The 23,806-nt window shown below is 35.6% G+C and overlaps 1 protein-coding gene across 5 annotated transcripts; it reads right to left on the bottom strand.

Moving 5' to 3' along the window:
• Positions 1–2,013: 2,013 nt before the first annotated feature.
• LOC139983556 (uncharacterized) lies at positions 2,014–23,806 on the bottom strand. Of its 5 annotated transcripts, XM_071997187.1 has the most exons (18): positions 22,724–23,806; positions 21,713–22,039; positions 18,680–21,161; positions 14,030–14,103; positions 13,334–13,654; positions 12,520–13,155; positions 12,045–12,185; positions 11,860–11,919; positions 9,550–9,621; positions 9,148–9,207; positions 8,346–8,417; positions 7,943–8,002; positions 7,139–7,210; positions 6,739–6,798; positions 5,972–6,052; positions 5,584–5,643; positions 5,003–5,059; positions 2,014–4,603 (listed from the first exon to the last, which is right to left on the bottom strand). In XM_071997187.1, exons 3-18 carry the CDS (start codon positions 18,730–18,732, stop codon positions 3,159–3,161), a joined length of 3,324 nt encoding a protein of 1,107 aa, XP_071853288.1. In that variant the 5' UTR covers positions 18,733–21,161; positions 21,713–22,039; positions 22,724–23,806; the 3' UTR covers positions 2,014–3,158. The 5 variants fall into 5 exon arrangements, with proteins under 5 accessions (XP_071853288.1, XP_071853287.1, XP_071853289.1 ...); XM_071997186.1 differs by having other exon boundaries at positions 18,680–22,039; XM_071997188.1 differs by having other exon boundaries at positions 5,972–6,043; positions 18,680–22,039; positions 22,724–23,804.

Raw genomic sequence — 23,806 nt, 5'->3', positions numbered from 1 at the left:
GAAAGCACATTATCATTCAGGATGTTGCATTGCTTTAAGAAACAATTTTTAAGCGATCGTTTTTAAGCGATATTAACTGCAATAAGATATTTGAAAAGTATGACAAGACAGAAATTGCATGATAACTGCCAATTAAGCTATTGTATACCTTTGGTGGAGTAGCATAACCATGACCACTTACAAGAGATGTTTGGTAATGTGTAAAATCAAGTTGTCCAGACATGTTTAAACATTATGAACAGAACAAGAGATTTGCTGTCAAGTGCTGGGAGTATATTCAAAGTATATTGTTTCTATTAAAGGTACAGTGTAAGACAAAGCAAAGTGGCAGTGGTAATACATACCAAAATGATAACTCTCATGGACATCGGTGGAAAAAAGTGTTGAGATAGGTATTCAAAACGAGGTATTCATGCAGGAAGCGCAATATGAAAGATAATTGCGACCAACTGTGCAGCAGTAGTAAGACAAGTTTATTGCACTTAGCTCATTGGCGTGCGTTTAAATATAATTACGGACCTAATTTTTCTGGATTAGGCTAAAGCGACCACAGGGCCATATCCTCCTTCGTAAAACCCCACAATTGCCCGAACCCTATTTACTATAAGTTAATGTCCCTATACCTGAATCAGTCGGAGGAGATTTAGCCTTTTTTCCTCCCCCACATTTTTCAAGCCACTGGTTTAACTTGATGATAGTTACATTGTACCTGGTACTGTTTGTTGGTTTCCTTCATGTGTATGTGTAACGTTATAATCGGATAGACGAGATTCCTCTGTAAAGCTCATACCTAATACAATATGTATCCGTGACGTTTGAAATCGTTATTGTGTATCATTTTCGATTTTCTGGCAGCTTAGGTATGACCCGTTTGATATATGAGGCTATTGTTTGTCTTTTCTCAGTTTTTATGAAAGACCCCGTCCTACCAATATCGTATTTTATTTTTCATATACACATATTAAGATTCCACAGTGGCATATTTGGTCATGTTGGTTGCAGGGTTGTTATTGAAAGCTTTGTTTTAATAATAACGACATTGACACGTAACGGACTCACAATTAATTTTATTCAAGTAAACAGTTGATGGTCTGACGGATTTAACGGTAAATTAAAGAATATCAGCAATTCTTAATTTCTTACAGTATTGTGGACTCTCGGAAACATCCATATCCCCACCCCTTGACCGAATGAAACATGATCGTTCTACAAATACACAAACGACCAACCCGCAGGTCCATCAGTCCCACCCACAAACAAAAATTTCAGAAAACAGGTCTTGACAAACAGTGAAACTCCACCTCAATTGAAGCTGCAGGTTATTCACCGCCGTACGAGCTGTCTCCCACGGGTGGACCCTCGTACGAGAAACAATATCACATCTATTACGATAAACATTTTCCCTAATTCAACGCGATACAAACAGTACTTTACAAAAAACATCCTCATGACATTACGGGGATCAACCCTACATAAAGAACCCCATGCGCCACTGACCATGAATATCATCAGTTATCGTGTAGCCGAAAAGCAAATGGGCAGTGCCAGTTCTCTGACACGAATGCTATTATTTAAGGGTCAAAATATTTCCTTGCAAGACGAAGTTGTAATTGAATTTGAAATTTCACCATTTAATGAAAGCCGAATAGAAATGTATGGAAGAGTCTTGCAACATTACGAGAAACTACACATCTTTGAACAATATTAACTATCATGTGCTAATATAACTGATCTTGAAGAGTCCGGACAGTTATTAAATGTATTCCTAACACTGTTGATGTATGTCAAGAATTTATTTCGTTACTTTCGTTACTTACCCATGTTTGCCTAAATTTGCTGATCTATAATTGATTGATAAATATTTGCCCTCACAAGTTGCAAGAGGCCGCATTATTTCGTATTTAAGAACCCCAATGATAACAATACATTTTTCAAAGGCGACGGGACATCCCTATGACCCCTCCCCTTCCCCACCCATACCAAAACTAAAGCAATACGTTGTACGGGCTGGAAACTCAATTTACCATGTGTCAGACTTCAGTCAACACTTCTAACAGTGAAAGCATACCCTGTACGGTGTTGATTATAATATGTTCTGATTGTGTTGTTGTAAATAATGAGAATTACAAACATAATGTTTGCCACTTACCTGTCGTTTTATGTGTAACATGAAAGTGAACGGCTACATTTAAAGATATTCAATCAGTGTGTCTTGTTACACTGTTTCATGACTGAAGAAAGAATACCTGTTATGTCATAGGTTAAAGGGATCCCTTTCGTCTATAAGTACTAACCAATTCCATATAATTCATGCGTGGCTACAGAAAAAAATTCAAGATGCCTTTTGTGAATGCGTGAGCTACAACAGCTACACATACTGTTGCAAACTGAATGAACTGGTTTGAATTGTTAAAACAATTTCCCGTGTCTTTGCCTGCAGGAATTATGAATGAAAATCTATATGAAACACCTTTAACCGTGAAATCTCGTGCAATGAAAATACGCACGATCACGTTACCTTTGACTTGTTTTTGACAGTTCAGAATGCACATTTTAGTACTAAAATATGTTAATTTTGTGAGGTTGACCATGGATAGATTAACAAAATTAAGATGAAAAACTAAGTAACTTGTTAGATAAAAAAATTCCTAGATGTGTTTTTTGAGTATTCTCCCTATTATAGCACTATTTAAATATATATGACATTAGGACAACAAAAAAATATATAAATGAAGATGATTAAACTATATCAATATATCAACAAATTATTGAGAGAAAATAACACTTAAAAGGAAACATTCAGTAATCGAACTACAAAATGAAGATCTCACGTCACTAATTTAGTGCTGATAATAAATGCATCTTGATGTTTCATAGTCAATAACTCGTTAACACCAATTCTTCATTTATTTACCAAAAACACGTCCTACAAACGTCATTTAAACTATAAATAAGAAGTAAACCGTTGTCAATCCTATCCTGAACTTCATACTGCTAGGGTAAGTGACTGTTATTACCACGTAGTCTAACAGCAACAATTCGTTTTTCTTCTTGAAGAATATTGGAAGAATAACATAAACATTTCTATCGAAGAAAATGGTAGCATCCTTTATGGAGATCTTTAAGGCTTTAGGGCATCCTTGAATGTCACAACCTGGTCATTGCATTTTTAGAAAGTTATCGATCTCTTGCGAAAAATCGTCCCATTTCATTGCTTTACTAACAGTCTCTTTAATTAAATCTCCCTCAATTGATAAAACAGTTGGTTTAATTGCTTTTATACTCAGATTTTGTAGACACACATTGATTTCTCTGGCCTGTTTTTGGACATCTCCCTTTGCTGCTTTCAAGTCTGTTTCAGCTTTGTCAACTCTTCCTTTATGTTGTTTTATCTCGTCTTCTTTATCTTTAATGGTTTTATATTTGAAAGAATCCTGTGTATGATGCGAAGGAGCACAATTTTTCTTGCAAACAGAACAACCACGTGCATCGGACAACCATTTCATACACGAACATGTTCGTACAAGATAATGGTTACATGGATAGTGACATGTTGTTTTACAAATCTGACAGTTAACAGCCCGTTCTCCTTTTATAAGCGGTACCTTCACGGATCCTTTGTTTTTATCCTCAATGTCTGCTAAAGTACTTTTTGCTTTACATATGCCACGTTCTTGGTTCCTCCAGTAGGCTATTTTACTCTGGATTTGAGTTAATAGCTTTTCTAAATTGCTACGGTTTTCGAGAACCTCAGACATTTTTGAAAGCTCGATTTGGTGACAGTGTTTTAGAAAATTTAAGAATTCAGCAAAATGATTAATAGCTTTGTCCCTGAAATTGTCCCTGTTTGAAGTGTTATGTGCATTCCCAATCAAAAGTGGCATAAAATAGCAATTTGTTAAGGCCAAATTGCCAACAAAAGAAGTTATAATCGCATTCTCGATTAAATCTACTTTATCAAACTCCTCTAATGAAAACGTTAAGAAATTAAATATGTTACTTTTCAAATTTTTGGCCAAAATGGTGCGTAACGTATTGGGTGTTTCTGTTTGGGGGGAATATTTTTGTACGATTAAAACTGCATTCACTTGCTCTAATCGGAGTTCTTCATCGCCTTCTGTAAGCTGGTGTATAATGTTAGCTACTTGTTTGTACCTAATAACGGCTGTCGTTTTACTGGTCTCAATTGACTCAGGTAAATCTACGATCGCAATATCAAACGGAAGGTCATTATGACACTGAAAAATATTAATCCAATGAATAATGGATGGGTTTTTTGACCGAGATTGCTGAAGTGGATCAATTAGCAATTCATTTCTTGACTCATTGTTCCACTTGAATGTTATTAAATAGTTAACTAGATTTGTAACTACTTCTGGCTTACCAGCACCACTTTCTGAAAGGACCAAGATAACCTTTGTCGCACGTTCTATTGTCCGAGCACCCACACAAAATTTCTGTATTATAATTTCTCCTGAACGAAGAATCGATCCGTCTTTACAGATTGACGGATTTCCATCTTTATTGAACGTTACATTACTCAAAACGAAACTTTTCTCATTAGCTTCACCTTCGGAAAGTTCCTGATGCTTCACATGGAGACCTGTAAGAAGATAATTCGATACATTAGCAGCTTAAAACTAACTAGGTTAAAACAGGTATATTTAATAATTTAAATATAAATTTGTATAGTACCTGATTGTGTACATATATCGTTATTTGCCTATAATCCCCTAGCTTTGAGTTGATAGCAAGTAAGTGATTTTTTTTAAGTTATTCACCAGACAGTTCAAATACATGGCTTTACCACTTACAGTAAAGCATGACATTGAAGTTAGGACATTTTCAGACTCAGACGAAAGAACATGCACAATTATTTTCGAAGAAAACATTGTTATTCTAGTCCGGCGTCCGGTAAAGTTATTGCATCTTACTTGTAAATGTTTCCAGTACAGTTTTAAAATTGTTCCATTTAAAGCAAAAACTTCCCTCCTTTTCTTACCAATTTCAACCAAATCTTTTCTCCCATCTTTTTCATGATCTCTGTTATTCGCTGTCACTAAAGAATCAAGATGTAACGAACATGGAAAACCAAGAAGGTCATTTTGGACGTATAACCGAATGTTGCGGGCCACAAATATTCGTTTACAGTTTCATACGTACACTAAGGATTACATATCTTCCTGCAAAATGCTTCTTATCTCATTTACATATTATAATCGTTTACAGTTCATATTGGAGGTCATGTTTTTGATAGGAAAAAGGATAAGGTAATTTTTACCCTAGTATGCATTGCCTTTGTAAACAGGAACCGACCAAACTCTAATCCTACGATCGTGTTTGGTATAATTTACTAGTACGGTATCACATAATAATATCGATCGATATACCTTTCTTGCGCCAATTGTTCGCCTAAGACTTTTTGTTCCCTGGGTGTTCTTGAAGAAACGAAAACTTAAATAACACGCAGCAACTATCAGATTTGCTGCCAACTCCCTTCATTACTTTGCATACACTTTATGCTGACCTGCGTAGTTTTCATAGAAACTGTTAAATGCCATCTAGAATAGTTCCTATACACACCTGGATGTTTTGAGGAATCATCCATTTCCACTGTTACAGCGTCCATAGTATCTGTTGCATCTGAAGTAAAATTAATGTTTGTGTTTTGTTTCGTTTCACATTAGTTGCTCTTATCTTGATTTTTAGTTTTGTTATAAAAGTAATCGACATGTCTCTACATTTATACACGACCTTGAATTTAAAAGCTTTCTCTGCCTCAGACAAAATGATTTGCCTCGATTTTAGTAGGCAACGTTATTTTTGAAGACCACATTATTACTCTTGTCCGGCATTACCTTACAGTAACTGCATGGGCTTATTAAACTATTATATATCATACCAGTAAATGTATTCAAGACAGTTATTAAGTTGTTCCCTTTATATAAAAAACTTTCTGTCATTCGCATACCTCTTTCAACCGAATCTTTACTCCCATCTTTTACATGACCGCTGTTGTTTTCTGTCATTAACGGAAAAGTTTCTAGGAAACCTGGAAAACCAAGAAGATATTTTGATAGTACTTGATAATATAAGGTAATGCAACCACCAAACAATGCAACAGGGCATACACAAACGTACGTGAGTACCAATAGTCATTTAGTTTGGTATCTCAGTGACATACTATCATCGATTACTGTTCATTTCAATGACCGTGATATTGATAGGAATCAGTATCACTGACCACATTATGCATTTAATTCTACAAACAATCGCTAGTTTCTTGTTTTGCCTTCATAATGAGAAAACTCCGCAAATCGTATACGCGTTCTCAAGACCCGCATACTAAACACACATCGATAAGACTAAATACAAATGAATAGGCTTATCACTGCTGAAAGAATAAACAAATTCAATGTAACCATTCACCAATGATAAAACCCAGAACCGTCTGGTTTGTTTCTAGAAATTAACCAAACCTTATGTTAGCTCCAAACCTACAAACAAAAACCTTCAACTCAAAGACAAATACGGCAAGATCCAGATCAATATTAAAAAGCAAGTTTTAGCTTTTCGTTTCCTCCTATTATTCTTGTAGAAACAAAAACATAAGTCAGACGCATCAACTATCAAATTTTATGCCAACTTCCTTCATTACGTTGCATTAAACTTTATGTTGAACTACGTAGTTCACATAAAGAACTGTTAAATATCATATGGAATAGTCCATAAACACACCTGGATTATTCGAGGAATCTTCTATTTCCACCGTTACACCCTCCGTGGTATCTCTTGCATCTGAAGTAAGGAAAGAAGTAAAATTAATGTTTGTGTTTTGTTTCGTTTCACATTAGTTCCTCTTATCTTGATTTTCCTGTTGTTATAAAAGTGATCAATATGTTTCTAAATTTAAACATGACCTTCAATTTAAAAGCTATATCTGCCTCAGATGAAATTATTTGTCTCGATTGTAGTAGGCAACATTATTTGTGAAGACCACATAATATTTAACTCTAGTCAGGAGTTTCCTTAGAGTAACCGCATAGGTTTATTTTATTATTATATATCATACCAGTAAATGTACTGAACTTAGTATTTAAGTTGTTTCCTATGAAGAAAAACTTTGTCATTTGCTTACCCTTTTCAACCGAATCTTTACTCCCATCTTTCTCATGACCGCTGTTCTTCTTTATCATTAACGGAAAATTTTCTAGCAAACATGGGAAACCGAGAAGATAATTTCGGACCTTAAAACTGCCTACTTTGATATTATTTGATAATATAGGATAATGCAATCACAAAACAACAATGCAACAGAAGCTTACCTATCCGTACGTGAGCATCAATAGTCATTTAGTTTGGTATCTCAGTCACAAACTATCATCTATTACTGTTCATTTCAATGGCCGTGATACTGATAGGAATCAGTATAACTGACCACATTATACATTTAATTCTACAAACCAACGAATCATTAGTTTCTTGTTTTGCATTCATAAGGAGAAAACTCCGCAGATCGTATACGCGTTCTCAAGACCCGCATACTAAAACACACATCGATAAGACTAAATACAAATGAAAAGGGTTATCACTGCTGATAGAATAAACAAATTCAATATAACCATCTCACCAATGATAAAACCCCAGAACCGCCTGGGTTTTTTTTCTAGAAAATAACCAATCCTTATGTTAACCCCAAACCTACAAACAAAAACCTTCAACTCAAAGACAAATACGGCAAGATCCAGATCAATATTAAAAAACAAGTTTTAGCTTTTCGTTTCCTGCTATTATTCTTGTAGAAACAAAAACATAAATCAGACGCATCAACTATCAAATTTTATGCCAACTTCCTTCATTACGTTGCATTAAACTTTATGTTGAACTACGTAGTTTACATAAAGAACTGTTAAATACCATATGGAATAGTCCATAAACACACCTGGATTATTCGAGGAATCTTCTATTTCCACCGTTACAACCTCCGTGGTATCTCTTGCATCTGAAGTAAGGAAAGAAGTAGAATTAATGTTTGTGTTTTGTTTCGTTTCACATTAGTTCCTCTTATCTTGATTTTCCTGTTGTTATAAAAGTGATCAATATGTCTCTAAATTTAAACATGACCTTCGAATTAAAAGCTATCTCTGCCTCAGACGAAATTATTTGTCTCGATTGTAGTAGGCAACATTATTTGTGAAGACCACATAATATATAACTCTAGTCAGGAGTTTCCTTAGAGTAACCGCATAGGTTTATTTTATTATTATTATATATCATACCAGTAAATGTACTGAACTTAGTATTTAAGTTGTTTCCTATGAAGAAAAACTTTGTCATTTGCTTACCCTTTTCAACCGAATCTTTACTCCCATCTTTCTCATGACCGCTGTTCTTCTTTATCATTAACGGAATATTTTCTAGCAAACATGGGAAACCGAGAAGATAATTTCGGACGTTCAAACTGCCAAATTTGATATTACTTGATAATATAGGATAATGCAATCACAAAACAACAATGCAACAGAAGCTTACCTATCCGTACGTGAGCATCAATAGTCATTTAGTTTGGTATCTCAGTCACAAACTATCATCTATTACTGTTCATTTCAATGGCCGTGATACTGATAGGAATCAGTATAACTGACCACATTATGCATTTAATTCTACAAACCAACGAATCGTTAGTTTCTTGTTTTTCCTTCATAAGGAGAAAACTCCGCAGATCGTATACGCGTTCTCAAGACCCGCATACTAAAACACACATCGATAAGACTAAATACAAATGAAAAGGGTTATCACTGCTGATAGAATAAACAAATTCAATGTAACCATTTCAACAATGATAAACCCCAGAACCGTCTGGGTTTTTTTCTAGAAAATAACCAATCCTTATGTTAACCCCAAACCTACAAACAAAAACCTTCAACTCAAAGACAAATACGACAAGATCCAGATCAATATTAAAGAACAAGTTTTAGCTTTTCGTTTCCTGCTATTATTCTTGTAGAAACAAAAACATAAATCAGACGCATCAACTATCAAATTTTATGCCAACTTCCTTCATTACGTTGCATTAAACTTTATGTTGAACTACGTAGTTCACATAAAGAACTGTTAAATATCATATGGAATAGTCCATAAACACACCTGGATTATTTGAGGAATCTTCTCTTTCCATCGTTACAACCTCCGTGGTATCTCTTGCATCTGAAGTAAGGAAAGAAGTAAAATTAATGTTTGTGTTTTGTTTCGTTTTACATTAATTCCTCTTATCTTGATTTTCCTGTTGTTATAAAAGTGATCAATATGTCTCTAAATTTAAACATGACCTTCAATTTAGAAGCTATCTTTGCCTCAGACGAAATTATTTGCCTCGATTGTAGTAGGCAACATTATTTGTGAAGACCACATAATATATAACTCTAGTCAGACGTTCCCATACAGTAACCGTATAGGTTTATTTTATTATTATATATCATACCAGTAAATGTACTGAACTTAGTTTTTAAGGTTTTTTCTTTAAAGAAAAACTTTATGTCATTTGCTTACCCTTTTCAACCGAATCTTTACTCCCATCTTTATCATGAGCGATGTTCTTGTTTATCATTAACGAAACATTTTCTAGCAAAAATGGGAAACCAAAAAGATAATTTCGGACGTTAAAACTGCCAACTTTGATATTACTTGATTATATAGGATAATGCAATCACAAAACAACAATGCAACAGGAGCTTACCTATCCGTACGTGAGCATCAATAGTCATTTAGTTTGGTATCTCAGACACATACTTTCATCTATTACTGTTCATTTCAATGGCCGTGATACTGATAGGAATCAGTATAACTGACCACATTATGCATTTAATTCTACAAACCAACGAATCGTTAGTTTCTTGTTTTGCCTTCATAAGGAGAAAACTCCGCAGATCGTATACGCGTTCTCAAGACCCGCATACTAACACACACATCGATAAGACTAAAAACAAATAAATAGGCTCATTACAGATATCACTGATATAATAAACAAATCTAATGTAACCATATCCACAATGATAAACCCCAGAACCTTCTGGGTTTTTCCCCCTAGAAAATAACCAATCCTTATGTTAACCCCAAACCTAGGGAACAAAAGCTTTTCACTTAAAGACAAATACAGCAAGATCCAGATTAATATTGAAGACCAAGTTTAACTTCTAGAAACCCATTTCAAAAATACCTTTTAACCTCACGAGTGCAACCACTTTCATCATACTTTTACACATGAGATCGATCGCAATAACTTCTCACACCTCCGTAAACTCATCCCAAATCCTTCTGGTATTCTCAACAGTGGCTGCCTCTTAACTAGCCCCGAACATACAGAATTGAAAACAGCCCTTAGAAAGTCTAGAAATACCTCCTCTCCTTCTTAAGTCCTCAAGATCTATGTTAACATTCCCGGCTAAATCAACACTAGGACTGTATTAAAATCTGAAAGCTCCTCCAACATATTTACTTATCTTAACTACCTAAATAGCTAAGTCTACAAAAAAACATTCAACTGTGACCAAGCTGTTATTGTTACTAAGCTGCTACCAAAGTACACTACGTATTAACATACCTCATATCTCTCAGAAGTCACTCTCTATACGGTACGGCTCTTATTTCAAGTTTAAGTAAACATGCCATCTACTAAACAGGAATCCACATCTTAGAGATCTCTTTCCAGCACATTCTAACATTCCATTTAATTGATTATAGATTGTTCCCCTCTGACCTATTGGCCAACTCCCCTTAGGAATTTCATCCCGGGATCGAACAAGGTGTATAGAATTTCTTGCCTTGCAATATGTAACCCAGAGAAAATGTTAAATGTGAAGGCTGAAAACATTACTTTGACTTTCGCAAATGATGGCATAATGGTGCTTCGGGAAATTATTAATTCGAACGTAACAACCATGAGGGTTTACCGTAGACTAGTGTGGATATTGTTATTACAGACATTGTTAGGCATGTAGTCAATAAGGGCTGCATCATAAGTAGTAATGTTCTTTGATTCTGTGATGTTGCTTAACATGATTGATTTTCGTTATGTTATTATGTGTGTCACATTCACGAGCATATAAACAATAAGTAAATACATCTACGCTACTTAGTGTTTTCTGGTTTAGTTGTTTACATTTCCGTCAGCAAAATTTGGACTTTTAAGTAAGTTGAAGATGTTTATATAGTGATATACTTAAGGCGCTCGTTTGTTGTACCATGTGCATTTTTGTTATGCCGTTTCTAAAATGAAGACTGTATTGACCACACCTGAGGTTTACAATTTTCTTAGTAATAAAATACTCTGAAAGATGTTTGACAATGGTTGATGCATACTAGGATATTTTGAGGAATCATCCATAGTATATGTTGCATCTAAAGTGAAAGAAGGAATGAAATGATTAGTTTTACATTGGCTCATCTTATCGGATAAATACATGAGAAAATATGCAACTGTGATACGCCTTTACATATATCATTTTTTATAAACAATCGTGAGTTTTACTTTTGTTATGAAGTGATGTTTATGTCTTTTTACTCAGAGTGTGATTATTTATATATAACTTAGGGTAAAAGAAGATGTATATAATCGTGATGGTTTGTACTGCCTTACATGACTCTTCTTCAGTTGGTTGACAGTGGTTATAAATTAAGTTTCGTGACGTGACGTAATAGAAAAACGACAGCTTATCGTTATTTAAGTTATTTTTTAATGTTTATGGTTAAATAGAAAGACTATTTCTTATTTATCATAAAGCGGATCATAATTTTAATATATAGCCTTCTGCATCGGTACGAAACCGATAAAAATAGGCACCACTAGACACATTGGATTACCTTTTTCCTCTTGGTTATTCTTTTCCTCTCGGCACTGTATGCTTTTCTTGCAGTAAAATGCTTTAAACAAAAAGAAAAACTATGAATGTTAACGATATAAGTGGCAACGGACATGTTGTTATTGCACAATAAGACCCTTAACATGTCGATACAAAGTTTACCGTTAATTGGTATATAAATATTACCTATCACTAATACTAGGACTACCAACGTTCCAAAAAGTGGAAGACAGATCGCTATCACAACGGCAGCTTTGTTCCTCTGTTTAGCTGCAATTTCAGTTATCCCAGTTCCACTTGTGACGATCGGTTGAGTTACAAGAGACACTAAAAGAGAAAACATGAATATTTACGTCCTGCTGTTTGATTCTGTGACATGAAAATGTTGGTTTAGAGTTAAAGGTATTGCAATAAGTATGTGGAGTTCCAAAACATTCGTGTTTTAAAAAAAGATGGGTTAATTTTCATTTAAATTATATGTATAAGCATCTCGCAATATGACGGAACTCTCGAAAACCGTTTACATCACTCTGTATTAAACACGTTTTTGTCCGGACTTATTGGTTACTTTGTACAGTCATTTGATTTAAATATCTCTATAACTGTCACAATATCAAATCAGACTAATAATATTAACATTCAATAACTTTCTTGTACATACCGGTCATCAGATTGTAGCTTGTAACCGTTTCTTTATTACCATCACTTGTGTAGCAGGCATACACGCCCTCTTGACTTTCGTTAAACTGAAGAAATGTTAGTGAACCATAACGATCAATACTGTAAGGCTGTATTGAAAAGTTCGTTCCTGCCAAGACGTACCCATGAGCTATTACAACATTTGCTGTTCCAGGCACTGTTTTCTTCCAAATAAAGAATAGCATTTTGTCTCCAGAGCATTGCAATATTATCGAGTCACCCTTCTCTATTTCTTTATAAGTTGCTTTACTTAAATCTGTAGAAGGTTCATCTAATTCCGTTATAATGAAGGATTCCAAACTGTCCAACACTAATGTATTGTATTTTGCTCGACAGACAAACAGATGGAAGTGAAAATGCAGCAAGGATCTCAACCTCATTGTCGCGGTGGTTGTATTTAAGTCGACATTGGTAGAATAAGTGCGTTGAAACGTCACATCTGAATCATGATTCATCGTCCTCTGCACCCACGTCAAATGTACTGGTGGTCTTGCATCATGGACAGCGCATTCGAGTTCATCACCGGCATTAATCTTTTTGTAACAGTATTGTTTACTTTCACATTGTTTTATATCTGGATAGGGTAAAGACGGAAGCGCTGGAAGAAAAAACAAAAACTTATTGATATAAAATACTCCAACCCATCAATGTCTATCAAAAAAAAACACAACACAACATTCAAACTATATACCCCGTGTAAAGTACCCGACGAGGTTTATTATAGGTTTTTTAACTTAGATTTCTACGTAAAAAAAGGTAAGGAACACTTTACTTACCGATGACGGATACTTCAATTGTATGTTGAATCAATTTGTCACTGTCACGATTTTCGAGGATAACAACTGTATATATTCTTTCATGTTTGGCTGCAACTTGCACAATCAGCAACGAACCACCGGAAATCAGGTTAAACTCTCCAGATGTGTATCCATGGCCACCTATTTGCCCATCCTCACTAAACAGCACTGGCTGCTGTGTAAGATCCTGCGTATCATACCAGTAAACACCAAAATATCCATCTTCAATGGAGCAACGAATAGTACCGCTTTCCCCAGGTCTCATGATTTGTTTTGGAATACAATCCTCAGAACTGCGACCTGTACAATTGAAGAACCGATATTTTATCCATTGCCAGATAAATCAAATGGTTTTGGTTTAAGATTAAAACTATCAGTTAAAGTTAAAGTCTTGTATAAGGCCAAAGCTTTCTCATACGGCTTTTAAAAAAATTAACCCCTTTTTAGCTAGGGTGTGATGCGATATTTTAAGACCGCAAGAGCCAAACAGCTGTCAAGAAAGCATTTTAGTAAGCATTAGCATAAGCATTAGTAGGTCTACTATCCAATATTCAGTATCGTAGGCAGCGCAACGACTATGTAAAAGTTGTTATATTTACTTAGTTAACTGTCGATTGTTCCCGGGGACTACAGGAGGATGAGTCTGAAATCCGATTTAAGAAACATTTGACTTACCTGAAGTAAAATGAGCAGTTAAAAGTGTAACTGTTATAAAGAAATTATCCATCGCCTCCATGCACATGTAGCTGCTGAAATTGAAATGGACAAGAAATATATAGCAATTCACCATCAACAAACCCGGGTTTATCAGTTGACTATAGTTAGCTGAAAACATTCCCTATTCCTATACATCTTATTTGTTTAACATTGCCAATTTACTTATTAACATAGTAAGCTACTGTTTACCCACAAACCATCGTAAACGTCAATCATTAAAATTAAACTAGGTTGATACTCGGCTTAACACCACTGTGGCCCTAGCTTTGTACTGTACTGCTGTATGAATGGTTTAAAAGGTGCATGCTTAATCTTCCCTGGTCAAAATGCAGTGATGCAATAACTGGGTATGGTGTTAAAGTCATTTATTTGAAAATGGCATACGAGCACCGTGACGTTTACGTGATATGATAAATACTCTTACCCCTGGATTACAAGCGTACGATTTCCGTAAATATAACAAGAAAGAATCAACACAGAGAAAACGTTGGTCGTTTGAAAGCATTTTATGTTCAAACAAACTGATAACGAGGCAACCTTTGAATATTACCTTCATCAAAGCAGCAGTAAACATCTATTTGTAAACATAAATTGTGGTAGACGGTGAAACGAAAGTATGCTTAAAATATGTCATCATTGTTTAATCAGTAAATATGCACATCTATAGCAGTAGTTGGATGTGAGCTCCTAATTCTGGTACAAAGCTCTGTGTTCGTATGTTATTCGTGGTTTCCTTCTCAAACTTAAATCCATTTCATGTTTCGAACCCTCGAAAGTGTTGGCAGCCTACGCAGCAAAACGTACTTTGCATAAAAGATGAATGAAAGTATGTCATACTCCCCTAGTACTCATGGAATGATTAAGGCACTTTTGTTATTATTTTAGGGATATGCTTTGTCAATAGAATCCCGTAGCAGCTCAGGAATCCCGCAGACCAGTCAACATGTCCTTAAACATGTGATTAATAGAGTGGAAACAGGGGACGAAAGAACATGTATAAAACATTTGAATTATGATAATCATACCGTCGATAGGAGAATGTTGTACGCTATCTGACCTTACTTAAAAATAATGAAGGAAGAAAGCCATGGTATCTTGAAGTCGGCAAAATAACGTTAATTAATTTTTTGGTTGAACTGATATTACACCTGATAAGTCCTACCATTAATTCTAGTGCTGTGGTGAAACGAAGGAAGTAAAACAGCATCATCAGTAAATTTAATTTTCTTATATTGCATCAAGAACCATTCACATCACACAATAAAGCCTCGCTTCTCGGCCTTTTGGCTTAAATCATGTGTGGTATATGTTCCCTTTCGAGGGGAATATGGTGATTCACACCCGACGATGATCACACAGTCACAGTCCCGATGCAAGGGTACTGGGGTTAAGAGCGGATCAGTCGTTCGGTAGGTTTTCGTGCCCAGGTTCTTACCTGGCGACTTTTTCTTAAAAAGTACAATAACGTCTCGCTTCATTAATCTATGGGAGTTTGGATGTTTCTAATTGTTCGAAAGTTGGCAATGTCGTGTCCAATGACTTCAGTCAGGAATATAGAGGTACTTTGTGAAACTAGCGTTTCCATGTGAAAATGTTAAAATCACCGAAACATTAAACGTGCCAAACGTGTCTCATACAGGTTTGAAGTTTTCAAGTTAGTTCTTACAAGTGTATATACAAGTGAATATTTCCAATTAAGGGTGTTTTCTATCAGAGACAAATAAAGAAGAATGTTTACGCTGATTAGGAAAACAAAATGTTTTTCAGAAGAAACCCTTATATAGCTTTAATCTAAAAAAACCCATTTTGTGTATCTCTTTATAGCCAAACGGCACTACCCAACCAGCCGACTCTGACAAACAGAACTCGAATCAAGCAAGCCCAAAACAAAATGTAACTACGCCAACCGAACAGCAAAGACAAAGCCCCAACCAACCACCCAAACATTCACAAAATCACAAAAGGACGACCAGCACGCAGCCTTCAACCTGAAGGCCAATGTTACACTTCACCGCCTCCAGGACTGCCTCCAACTCGCAAATCTTCCCCTAGAAAATATATATCGCATCTATTCCTCCAAAAAAAAATTTTTCTAAAAAATGCACAGTACCAATAATACGAAGCAACATAGCAACATAACAAACTGGAGGGTGTATCCCATATTATACAAAGCCCTATCCAACCGACCATAAACGGTCTCCCGTTACACGGTAGGTCCAGGTCTGAAACCACTCCCACAAGCTTAAAACAAAGGAACGATGCAAAAAGACAAGAAGTTCTCTCTAAGCTATCACAGCCAGTCCTTGGCAAAGTTCATCACCCAATCGCCATTGATACCTTTTCAAATTGGTCACCAAGGCCTCGTGAGCAATTCTCAAACCTTTTGTTGCCAAATGAGCCAACTAAAGGTTAATGTTGTCTGAATATTTTCCAACGGTATCTAAGCTAATTGGAAACTGTAGGTTACCTCAATGGGCACATATGTTTTCCGTTTGGTATCCATAAGTACAAAGTCGACGACAAATATCACCCGCGTTTTTCTTTCAACAAACTCTCGCCATGAACAGTTCTTTGCAAATTTTAACATGTTTTTACGAGTAAAAACCTTACCATTGTACAGAACATAATAGTCAACGTTAGCTAAGGCTAATTAAGCTAAATGAAGTACATTTCACTTGAATTGATGGTATTGTCTTACCTCTCTCTCTACCGTAAAATATTTTTCTTGTACGAGAAATGCAGGAAGATCACCTACTGATTATCTCAATTGCCAGCGTATTTTGAGTTGAAGCACAATATATGTGTTTCGACTTTGAACAGCCTTTACACAATATACACCTCAACGAGTTGGTCAAAGTCTAAATTTTGGTTACTTAAGATTAATGTTTAATGTTTAATGTTTGAGTTTTTTCAATGCTTGCGTGACACAAAATCAAACGCTGGATAATAGCACACACGGACTTGCACGCTTTTATCTGTAAAAATTCGTCGCATTTAACAAACATTTAGTAGGCTGCGACCAGGGAGTTGTAATTAAGCTGCATGAACGTCATACGTGTCTGTGTATGCGTTGCTTTAAAATAATTCGTATAAGGTCATATTCAGTGGGAATATAATTTAATGAGAAGTTGTAAATCACTTGCGGGTTTCTCCCAAATTTGTGGTCGCTTAAGCTTCGTAAAAATAACTGCTGAGTATTATTCTTATTATTAACGTGTTGGCTGTAATAAAAAAAGGTAAATGTAAGTCATCAAAACCCACTGAAGTTCATCCTCTTTCCATTGAATTCATTTATTTTGTATTATATCACGTCAGTGCATAATTTGTGCTTTTTTACGTGATCCACCCAACGGAATCCAAACTATGACGGTTTTAGAGGCACTTACAACCAACACCTGCTCGCATTTTACCAAACTTTCATTAAGACACAATTCTCTACTTTCATCTCTGAGAGTGATTGACCTTTGCCCTCTTGTTTTGGACGTTAGATGTGTGTGTGTGCAATAGATACAAGGCAACGTTTGGTTCGTACGTCTAGCCAATTATTACAAATAACATTAAAAAGAAAGCGGTAAGAATTCCATCTCAAATGAGACATTTTTACTTGAGATTGGAAATCCTCTTCAGATGAGACGATGTGGAGCGTCGAAGGCCGACAGGGTGATTTTGTTTGATATGGTTGCATTTTTAGAGATGCATCATCTGCAGCCACCACATCAGTCAACTTACTTTTACACATTGTCTTACACATGCTCTCTATTGGAAAAACAGTTTGCTAACAGTTTTATTTATTTTTATTCTAATGTATAATAATTGCGAGAAAAATCCACAAATCGAAAACCGAATGATTTGAACATTACTGCTAAATATTTTACTACATAAACAGAATAAATCTGAGTATTCAGGTTTGGTTGCTGTCAAACCAAGAATTGTAGATGTAGACTCAAGACATAAAGTGAGTACAAATGCGTAGCTCGCTGTTTTTTTTTATCCTCATGTTGTCGTTGCAACTCTCTCTCTTTCTCTCTGATGCCGATGCACCCACAGTACATATGATAGGTCTCCAACTTATGATAAGAGACTATTTCAACTGGTCGAGAGGTTTACTAAAGAAAACAAAACAGATATAACGTTACCCTAACACCCGTAAGTGTGCCATGCGTACATGAGGGTAAATGTAAAGAATACACAGACGCTAAGATGATATGATGATACACCTGTCATGAATTCACACTCTGAAGCATCTCCTCCATGCCCCCCCCCCGGGGTCCTTAAGTAGTTAAATTTACAACCTTACTTACGTGATCGCAATCGATCGTGAAATTAGCATTTTCTTTAGCAGAACAAATTTGGTGGCGCTATTAACCAACAACGACGCGACAGTAGACATAAAAGCAAGGCTTATTCTGTGTAATGTGAATTACCACCAAGAAACGGAATGAGTTGGCAGCGTCAAGCGATATGGAAATCGTTTTATGTTGCACGAAACCTCGCATCGAATTGGAATCCCAGCCGAGGCTTTGAATTGATTAATTACGCTTCAAGCACTATGTAACATATGTTATGTAACCCACTTATTCACCTACCCTATTACGTAATATAACTTACCATTCAAGTCTCCGAGTCTTCCAATTGTTACGATCCCAGATGCGCTCACGCATTCTAAATAACTGGAACTCGCCAACAAAGTGTTTCGCAGACTTCGTGAATGTTCCTAGCTTACTGGAACATTCCTTTACACTCAGGGTATAAAAGCCACAGACGCCCGATTGAGCGCCCTCTCCGTTTTCTCCGTTCGTTCCGTTAGGGGTTGTCGCCGCACCTCTGATGGTTCCTTGCCTTGATTACTGTGCCCATTTTAAACACAGTGTATATTTAACTCTATACTTTTGTCGGAACTACGACCCACTACACTCTAACGGATTCTCGTCGCTCTACCTGAGCTTTCTCTACATCCAGCCGAACTACTTCTAAAGCAAACCTGGACACTATCCGCCTAGGTAACTCAAGAACTAAGCAGAAACTCTCCCCTCGGCTCTCCAAGTCCAGAAAGACGTTAATTGAATTAAGAAACTATAGTTATGTATTATGTTCATATTTATTCTTTGTTATGCCATGCGAATAGCTTATTAAATGCTTTAAACTTACTTTCATCCTCGTGTTCTTCTTTTATGTCACGTGATCTGTTCTCCACATTAAGTCTGAGAACGGTCACGTAACACATATTGTAATATGTGTCGAGTACGGTTATCTAGCAGGTAATGCTCTACTACACAAAAGGATGACCGTTTTCCATAGATAGGACAAACAGGGTAAATGGACCAGAGAGGAGGGTAATCTTGTATTGGGGTTCCGATAGGGATGGCAACCTCTGCCTTATTATATGTTTATTCACACTTTGTGGCCACTAAAATTGTCACAACGGACGCCTAGGGAGTGGAAGCTATTGCGTAATTTAATATAACAGCACCACATTCATCTGTATTTATTTGCCATTTGAAGTTTTCTTTGAAGTTTTCATTAAAAGCCATATAGGTTTAATTAAGTTTATATCGTTTGACAATTATTTCACGTTTTTTTCTTTGTTGTTTTTTTTCCGGGTAGGGACTTGTGTATTTTTGTCCGAAAAATGTATTGAAATTTTTGGTATTGATGGAAGGCGTAATATAATTGTTTAAGGAGCTTCACATGTTATATTAAAGTAAATGTTAAATGAAAGGCGTCGTTAATTGCGTGTTTCACCACATACTCTGTAAGTTGCCTGTGAGTGCACGCACATCGGTGCTGTAGTTTATCTATTCTCACGCTAGTAACATGGCTGTCGGCTTTATCGGAAGTGACTCTAAGACGTTAAGTGAGTGTGAAATGAATTTGCCATATAACTTCAAGTACTTTAAGGAAGTACACTTACATTTAGAATAAAGGAACTTATCATATACAGGTTATTAATAGGCGTGTTCAAAGAACTCATTGTAAACAAATGGGGCTGTTTTCATAACATAATACATTTTGAATGGTTATAACGAAAACGAAAGTATGAGTGACAGGTTAAATGATTTTGAAAACATATGTAAAGTCTGCTCAACAGACATATTCTGGGGGAATCAAATAATGTGTTTACAGAAATGCTAAAACAATACATGTAGCTATATTTCTTCACATTTACATTAGCCAAGTCAATTGTTATCAGTAAATGGACAAGCCCACGGTATCAAAATCTTTAAAAACTACACAAACTTTACGGTTTGCTTTCCGTTAATACAAAAACATGATTGATTCCAAGGAGGGAGCTTAGAGATCTATTTCATTAAATCCTACAGAACCCATTTAAAATTTCAAAATCACTTGCTTTACTTCACTCCAAGTTATTTAGCCCCTCGTTAATATTTTAACGTCCATTAAATCAGTTCAGACACCAAAATAATATTTAGAACCATACGGAATACAGAAGAACCATTCGTGAACGGTAGAAACATGTTTTGTAACACCGAGTTGGACTGAAAACCATATATACGTATCGCAATTTTATGAGCTCGCATGAACTAATTTAGTCTCAAGTGCTTTGTACACTTGACTTCATATAACGTCGAAGTCAGTGTCACTTGCTTACTTATAAACTCAAACGGAAACGGAATTGAGAGGACACGTTGACCATCTAATGTCTCGTGCTACAACATTACGAATGAAATGAATAGACAACAGACACTCGACGTCTGATAAAGCATTGTTTAATAAATTTACAAACTATTTCATGTTGAATAATATTATTTGTAACAGACTACAATACTAATACTATCATAGTATAAGTTACATAACATGTTGATTTGTTCGTAGTAGGATCTTCTTCAAAAACGTTGTGACCTCTGAACTTATAATATTGCCTGATAAGATAAATAGTTTTCTCCTCGTTTTTCTTCATTCGTTAACTAAAATATTATGTAGTATAAACTTTCTTTTAAAACAGCCACACAGGAAGAGAACTTGGGCACGAAGAACCAAGCAACTTACCGACTGATCTACTCTCAACCCCTGTCCCCTTTTATCGAGACTGTGACTGTGTGATCTCCCTCAGGTGTGTATCATGATTCCCCTAGAGAGGGGAACACAATGATATACATCATATTAGCCAATATGCCGAGAAGTGCAATATCCCATTTGTCAGATCATCGTAAGTTCTGTCAACACAACTTGATGCTCTCCATTAGATTATTTTCAAATGTCACACAGAGTGTGTATATTACTATCACAATACACTATTCTACTTAGTGTGTGAGAAATAAATAAATAAATAAATAAAATTTAAATGCTAAAGCTAATCAAGAAAATTCAGTTTGTTGCTTAGAAATACATCATTCGTCGTGTAATCCTAGTTCTACAGCGACATGTTCCATTTTCCAGGACTCTTGATATGAAAGCTATATACGTAGTTTCTCGAAAACATCTTTATCGGCTCATGTTTCTCTGCCATTCATAAAACGAACGCGTTTTGACTCATTTTGTATTAATGAGGTAATAATGCATAAATGGTTTTCAAACTAGATAAAAAGCATATCCAGTTTACTTAATTGACTTAAGTTCAAGTATATCCTCACAAATAAGGCTTACATTTTAGGAGCGACCTATTTATATTTTATCACTTACCTATCGTGGACAATGTTACACTGGAAAACAATTTACCAAATATATAATCTCCAGTAGTCACACAAGTCATATTTTTCGATCCATGAAATTTGGGAACATTCACCATCAACGAAGTGCTAAATGTCCTATTATCATGTTGATCTGCAAGTATCGTTTCATTGAAACCACCAATGAGACTACCTCCTTGAAACCAAGAAAGATGAACTCTAGGTTTAGCTCCATGACATGACATGACATGACATGTTAGAGTAACGTCCTTCGTCCCATCATTAAACATTTCTTTGGAGACTTTACGGCTACTTGAAGTAATATACATCAAAGGAGTTACTGGAGAGAAAGTAAACGTAATTTTGTATTACTGGTACAGTTCGCATAATATTAAGAATACATGTTATTGTTATACAGCTATATTTTTGGAGATGTACATTGCTATTCTTTTCGTTTCTGTGGGGGTTATTTTCTTAATATGCCGTAACATATTGGTTAGTGCTTGGCTGGTCACGTAAAACTACTATGTTGTACTATACGTATTAAATTAAGGACTTGGTTGAATATAAGGGTTAACGGCCGATATCAAGTTCATAGTTCTAAAGTCTCAGAAATGTGATATATGGTAATAAAACTAGTTAGAAGCTACTATTACTTGGAGAGACTGAAGTGTTTGGCAACCACAGAAACACGGGAAGAGGGCATGGCCCTCACCTTTCATCGTCAGTCGGACACACTAAATCATTGCTTTCCAAAACTAATAACAGACATAGCTGATGGTCTAAGAGTACCTCGTGATGCACATTTTGTGGTATAAATGTTCAGTTTTGATCTGAAGAAGAAACCTTACATAAGTTAGCGTTAGTAAGAGTCGCACGTTAACGAACCAAGGACCAGACACCTCCTTTGTAATACCCCCCTCCATCCATTGAGCAACAAAGCCACTGAAACGAACTTATGCTAAACATAAAATAAGTTTGTTTCAAAAATTTATAAACATAGGAGCTACACAAAGCAAATTACCTTGAATCTCGAGTATGTAGGATTTCACCAACGTTGATTTTTGATAACACGAGTAATTTCCATCGTTATCAAGATTTACATTTTCGATGATGAGAGTACCATTGTCTGATAAGTATATTTCGTTCTCCCAACGATGCCCAAAATTTAGCCCAAGAGAGAAAATAACTTTATGGTTGTATTCCCAACGTATTTTGTATGAATCTTTCTCTGAACAATCCATGGAAACACTTCTAGAAGTCATTGCTGTTTTCTGTGTTCCCACTGAATAGCTTACTAAAAACAGGATAACGTAGATTTTCGTTTCTGACTTGTGCAACATATCCATTATATATCTGTCTACGCTTCTTGACCTAATGACGGGCTGCATAAGTATTCTTGCTCTGATAAAGAGAGTATTTCGATATCAGTTTAGAACTTACCAAAACGTACGGTAACTTATTTGTGCCGCCTCAGCTTTATGAACATTAAACAGTTTCATCTTTTTAGTGTTCACGTCAGCGTACATGAATCAAGATGGAACTACAATGGCCACATTATTCCTCTTTCTATTTTAGGGACAACAGAAGAATAATATTTAATATACTGTCTGATTGTAAAACTAGCACAACTGAGGATGTCATGACCAAAATTAGTGTTCTACATAACTGAATCGATTGTTAAAGCCATTCCTGATTGCTCAGACCACGTGTTTGTACTTCTTAAACCATTTTTTTCTTAGGAACTCATATACATTTCATGACAGTGGAAGTACAGTGTAATGGCTGGAGATAAACTAAATGATAGGTCTCTTTTTCAGATCAGCATGTGTCAAAACCTGGCATAATTACTCACAGTCTGCCTTATTTCGTTATATAATTTGATCTACAATCAAATATTTTACAACCACATCTTATCATTCTTTATTGTCCATAGATGACTCTTTCTATTATTGAGCAAATAATAAATAGCAGAATACACGTCGTCCGTGAACATGTTTAACATACATGAACGTCAAAATGCCTAACATACATCTTTAACTTTAGGACAGTTATGTACTGTTTCCATTCATCTCACTGCTCTTTGTTCTCTCTCATTATTCTTTTA

The sequence above is a fragment of the Apostichopus japonicus genome, chromosome 16, assembly GCF_037975245.1.
Source record: "Apostichopus japonicus isolate 1M-3 chromosome 16, ASM3797524v1, whole genome shotgun sequence".
NCBI lineage: Eukaryota > Metazoa > Echinodermata > Holothuroidea > Aspidochirotida > Stichopodidae > Apostichopus > Apostichopus japonicus.
The sequence above is the reverse complement of the archived record's forward strand: the minus strand, read 5'-3'. Positions and strand labels throughout refer to the sequence as shown.